The 6350-nt window shown below is 38.7% G+C and overlaps 1 protein-coding gene across 1 annotated transcript; it reads right to left on the bottom strand.

Annotated features, from left to right (window-relative positions):
• Nucleotides 1-1311: 1311 nt before the first annotated feature.
• On the bottom strand, nucleotides 1312-1869 carry LOC110680444 (the record flags this gene model as incomplete). Its single annotated transcript, XM_021856238.1, has 2 exons — nucleotides 1723-1869; nucleotides 1312-1666 (listed from the first exon to the last, which is right to left on the bottom strand). Coding segments are annotated over exons 1-2 (428 nt in total), but the record flags the coding sequence as incomplete, so codon positions are not given.
• Between the last annotated feature and the right edge of the window lie 4481 nt (nucleotides 1870-6350).

The raw sequence follows: 6350 nt of genomic DNA on the forward strand, positions 1-6350 counted from the left end.
TTGAAATTGTGCACGCTTTTATACTGCATTTCAAGTTTTTGAGCTTTTTTGCAATTGGTTAGTAATAATTTGTTTTGCTCTTTCAATTCAGGTATTGTCTTTCGAGTTTTTTTTTTTTAATTTTAGACGATTTTCAAAGGGCTTAGATTCAGGATTCAATTGAAAAATTTTATTTTCAAAATTTTTGTTTCTTAATAGTGAAATTCGCTTTTTAATTTCTTTCTGCAAATCCTGCCATATAATTTTTATAGCAGGATCGCGAGTGAGTTGAAATTGCCTTCTCCTCACTTTTTATAAAACGGATCAAGAGTTTAAGATCATCGTTTTACGGATTCAAATTTTACTGCACATTTTGGAATTGCAATGCTCCTGGCTTCAACAATGGAATTTGTTAAAGTTTCAAAAGCATTGTCAATATCAAGTTTTGTTTGTAACATCAAGATTAGAGTCAATATATATTCCAGTCGGCTCGAAAATAATTGAAAGTGGGGCTGATATGATTGAGAATCGCTTCATGGGATATTTGAAATGTAACAGGGACGTGATCAGAATAAACAAAATCAGCATGAGTGATCAGTTGTCTACAAAGATGACTAGAGTCGGTTAAGACCAAATCAATCGTTTCTAAAAGAGGAAAAGCATGTGAGGCTATCAGGGTATTGAATTGAGAAATGTCCTGAAGAGCGCTAATCAAATAAAATTCTGCCGTTGGAAATTCTTTGAGAATTATTCCATGACCGATGTTTGCCATTAAAGTCACCAATGACAAAATATTTTGACTTATTGCGAGTCAGTTTGGAGCAAATTAACTTGAGCATTGAAAAGGCAAATAGGCAACTATGAAAGTATATTTACCAAGCTGTGTTTCAACCAACCAAACATTTTGGATCTCTTTTGAGTTTGATCCAGTTTGCAAGTAAGTCTTAGTGATAACTGCTGTTATTGGCTAAGCAGTTCGTCCTCTTTACCATTCAAAGAACGAGCAAACATTAAAAATATTAAAAAAATATTTGGATCCCTTAGAAAAAACGTAATCCAATAACAATTTGATTAGTTAACTTTACCCCAACTTGAACTGTTTCAGTCATAGTGGTGGATTTCAACATTGCATCAATTATTTGTTTCACTTGTTCAGTTAGCCAGTTAGCATTTCAGCCGTTCTACATTTTCTCTTTAGGGATTACGAAAAAATCTGTCATGCTTCAAGAGGAAGGGGTACGTAGCGTGACAAGCCTTTCAAAATATTCGGAAGCCTCATATAAAGACATGGCAAGGTAGTAGGAGGAAGAAAAGGTTCAAATTTAACGTGACATAATTTGTATACCATCCCTTATGAAAAGGTAATTCTGTCCTCCGCAGTTATTCATACCAATTATTTCCACCGGCACGTGATTGATCCTCTTGGTGGACGCCGCCGACCGAAGGCTGTGTTCCAGCATTTTCACCTTCTCGCTTTGCTCGGTGAAGCGATCCAACAGCGCCCGATAGCGTGTTTTGTGCCTTTGATTGGCCTCGTACAGCTGTTCCCGTTGGGCGATTTCCTTCTCAAGTTGCATCTTGTACTGCACATTGCTCTGAGATAGACTACTGGTTTCTGCTTTTAGGTGAACATTTTCCACCAACAATGCTTGGTTTTCGATGGCTAGCTGTTCGTTTTGGGATTCCACTGAAAGTAACATTGTTTATCGACCATATTTTAATCTAAGTTAGTTCACAACTCACGCAAATCGTTTCTGGATATCAGCTCTTTGATTCTTAAGTTCAAACGATATATGTCCTCCTCATATCGTTCCATTTCTTGAACCTCAATCTACTAAATCTATACTGAGAGCGATAATTTGCTGCATTCGTATGATTCTACATTTGATCGAAGATTAACTTATCTTTGGTGTAGGAAGGTGATAAGATAAAACATGACGCACCATCTGACGGTGAGTGGCAAAAGAATCGCTTGGCTTGCACGTAAGCTTGCTCACAAGTTGTTGAGTGCAAGATTTTGAAAACCTGAATGGTAGGGTTGTTCTCACATTCGCTTATCCATGACTCCCAAATGAAAAGTGTTCATTTTATAAAAATAGCTATGTTGTATTTATTATTTACGTAACAAAACTAGGAAACAGTCATACTGCGTGTTGGTTTTAGAAGTAAAGTTTGAGAAGTGATACAATGTTTTGAATGCACTGAAAATTAATTTAAATCCTGTTAAATGAACATTTTTGCTTGTAAGAAAAGTACGCACAGATGTGTTGTTTTTCAACATCCGATTGATTGTACAAGTTAAGTAAACATGTTTGAGAAATACCGAAAATAACATATATATTTGATACCACTCAAAATTTATTTCACCGTAGAAACTTTGAAAACTCCTTTTTCATAACCCTGTTTGTCTGTAAATCAACATTCAAAGCGATGACATTAAGCTCTTTTCGACACAAATTTCCTTATAGTAGTTAAGTGAATAAGTTTGAGGAAAAATAGAATTTTCAAATTACACTCAAAAATCATTTTACTATGAAAATCTCAATTTTGAACCTCAACCAGAAATCAAAATCTAAAGCGATGATGTGTAGGTTTTGACATTTTAAAAACAATAGCTTGAACATTTTAATTACCATTTATCAAATTTTCGACATACCAGTGGATGTTTTAACAACTATCAGTGGATATTAAAAAAAAAACTACATATCATCGCTTAAGAATTTGATTTGAATGCATACAGGATCAATTACTGATTTTCATGGTTTTTAAGTAATATAATTTTTGAGTGTAATCTGAAATTTCTGTTTCTCAAACATGTTCACTTACTTGCTTATGACGAACTTATTGTCGAAAAAACTTGATGTCACTGCTTTAAATTTTGATTTACAGGCAACTAGGCTAATAAAATAAGTTTTTTCGTTTGTGCTTAGGTGATATAGTTTTTCTGCTCAAATATGCTCACTTGACTTCCACAATCAATTCAAATTGATATTATCACATTGGATTTACAGCCAGGCAATTTGAAAAATGGGATTATTCATAGTATTTTTCAAGTATAAACAATTTTGAGTGTAATCAAAAATTATTATTAGCTTTATTAGGGAGATTTGCAGCTCGTGGCTGGTTCATCTCTAAATTCAAACATGTTAATATAACTTCTATAAGTACATTTATGTCAAAAAAAAGCATCGCATTGAATTTTGTTCCTCTATTGATATTCTGTTCCGAAGATTCGAATGCATTAAAAAGAGTGGTTGAAAAAGGTTTATCCGTAGAATTGGGGTAAAATAAATTATGAGTGTTCCTTTTTCTATGGGAACTCATTAACACAGTTTTTCCCATTGTCCATTTGCCTTTCTACGACTCTTCTTGATATAATTCCCTGCAATGCTGGCCTTAAATGTTTCCAAGTGAAATATAATTAAAATATTTTTGTCTGATTGCTAATATGAGCAGTCTGAACCATTCATTGGTACGCTGTTTTTTTTTTGGAAGGCATAGTACCACACACCCCTTATTTCCAATTACAACCTCTTTATTTCTAATTACAACCTTGTAGAATATTTTTATTTATTGGATCGCAGCTTTAAAAAATTTCAAATCGTATGACTAGTTTTAGAGTAATAGCAATTAAAAAAAAACTGTGTACAGCTTATTTTTAGCACCGTTTCTTATTACGCCCAGTGATCTATTTTGCAGATTTATCCCACTAGATTGCGCTGTCAGCATAAACTATTTCAATTGATTGAGCTGTTTTGTCAGCAGCTTTTAGCATCACCAATAAGTCTTATACTACGGTTCCGGGTCATTTGGCCGAATGAAGTTTGGCAGAAATTACAAACCAAGCTGAACTACAGCTAACATATATTTGTGATGAGTTTTAAAGCTGAATTTCAAAGAGCTTAAGTTCTTCCTGTCCCAAACCAACTTTATTATCAGGAACTATATTGAGCAAAGGCTTTTCACTAGTATTTTCTCTACTCACGCATTAATTTCTTTTCAACAATTTAATACAACAGCCATACAATCATGTAATCTATGAATCGGAAAATTTGTTCCCAAATTTCATAATCATTCATAACGGTTCTGATTTTGGTTGAAATCTGTTATGCTCTATTAGATACAAACATCATAATATTAAGCCGTTTATAAGCATTGACAGTCGTCGCAATCGGTATATACACAGAGATTACAAACCCTGTAACATAGCGTTATATACTCATATACGGATTATTACAGGGCTTCAAGGTCACAGTGCCTATAAGCATTTGAAAATGTCTTATGATGCTAGTAGGCACTGCAAAACTGTTTAACGGTTGATATCTTCTTCTTCTTGGCATTAACGTCCCCACTTGGACAGAGCCAGCTACTCAGCTAAGTGTTCTTATGAGCACTTCCACAGTTATTAACTGAGAGCTTTCTTTGCCAAAATTGCCATTTTCGCATTTGTATATCGTGTGGCAGGTACGATGATACTATATGCCCAGGGAAGTCTAGGAAATTTCCATTACGAAAAGACCCTGGACTAACCGGGAATCGAACCCAGACACCTTCAGCATGGCTTAGCTTAGTAGCCGCGGACTCTAACCACTTGGCTAAGGAAGGCCCCGGTTGATATACCGTTTCTTTTTCATTTATATGGTTAACATCTAAACAGATAACACTAATTCAACAATTTCATGCCACAATACTCGGTTCGTGGCCGCATCACGCCATCCTCAGTTCTGCCCCACGCTCGCCAAATCTAAACGCACTTGAACCGCCCACATAGTTCGCTGCACTCCACGTCTTCTTATACCAACCGCATCTAAACCGAACACCAATTTGCAGGGTTGCTGTCTGGCATTCTTGCAACATGCCCTGCCCATCGTATCCTTTCGGCTTTGACCACCTTCTGGATACTGGGGTTGACGTAGAGTTGAACGAGCTCGTGATTCATCCTTTGCCGCCACACACCGCCAAAGATCGTCCTAAGCACCCGACGGTCGAAGGCTCTAAGTGCTTACAAGGCCTCCTCAAGCAGCGTCCACGTTTCATGCCCATAGAGGACTACAGGACTTATGAGCGTTTTGTACGTGGTACATTTGGTGCGTGTGTGAATCTTTTTTGACCGCAGCTTCTTGTGGAGGCCATAGTAGGCCTGACTTCCGCTGATGATGCCCCTTCGTATTTCACGACTAACGTTCTTGTCAGCCGTCAGCAAGGATCCAAAGTAGAAAACTCGAAACAATTGCCATATCATCCGCGAAGCAAACAAATCAACTGGATCTCGTAAAAATCGTATCCCGGCTGTTAAGGCCGGCTCTTCACATGACACCTTCTAGAGCAATATTGAACAACAGGCATGAAAGTCCATCACCTTGTCGTAGTCCCAAGCGGAATCCAAACGTTCTGGAGTGTTCGCCTGAAAGCTTCACACAATTTTGCACACCTTCCATCGTCGCTCTTATCAGTCACGTGAGCTTCCCGGGAAAGGTATTCTCGTTCATGATTTTCCATAGCGCTACGCGGTCGGTACTGTTGTATGCCGCCTTGGAATCGATGAAAAGGTAATGCGTTGGGAGCTGGTATTCACGACATTTTTGGAGGACATTTTTGTCGTACAGTCCAGATATGGTCCGTTGTCGATCGGCCGTCAACGAAGCCGGCTTGATAACTTCCCACAAACTCCTTACTACAGGTGACAGACGACGGAAGATGAGCTGGGATAATACTTTGTAGGACGCATTTAGAATGGTGTTCGCTCGGAAATTCTCACAATCTAGGGCATATTACCCCTTCCTTCCACTCCTCCGGTAGCTGTTCTGTTTTCCAGATTGTGCCTATCAGCCCATGTAGACAAATGGCCATTCTCTTCGGGACCATCTTCATGAGTTCACTTCCGATATCATCCTTAACAGCAGCTTTATTCTTGAGCTACTGTATGGCACCCTTAACCTCCCTCAAAGTGGGGGCTGGTTGGTTTCCATCGCCCACAGTACTGACGAAGGCATTTCCTCCGTTGTCCCGTCCTTCATTGTCTGTGCTCTCAGCGCCATTCAGATGCTCTACGAAGTGCTGCCTCTACCTTCCGATCGCCTCACGCTCGTCCGTCAAAATGCTCTCATTCTTCATCCTGCACATCACGGCTCGCGGCACGAAGCCGTTGCGGGATGCCTTGAGCTTCTGATAGAACTTACGTGTTTCTTGCGTGTTTGTGCCATCTGTTCCATCTCCTCGCAGTCCGTTTCCTCCAGGCGGCGTTTTTCTCCCGAAAGAGACAGGTCCGCTGTTGCCGTTTTCGTCTATTGCGTTCCACGTTCTGCCGAGTCCCTTGCTGCAGCATGACCGTCGACGCAACATTCATCTTAACGACATAGAGTTTTGGGCAC

The sequence above is a fragment of the Aedes aegypti genome, unplaced genomic scaffold (assembly GCF_002204515.2).
Source record: "Aedes aegypti strain LVP_AGWG unplaced genomic scaffold, AaegL5.0 Primary Assembly AGWG_AaegL5_hic_scaff_1400_PBJ_arrow, whole genome shotgun sequence".
NCBI classification, from domain to species: domain Eukaryota; kingdom Metazoa; phylum Arthropoda; class Insecta; order Diptera; family Culicidae; genus Aedes; species Aedes aegypti.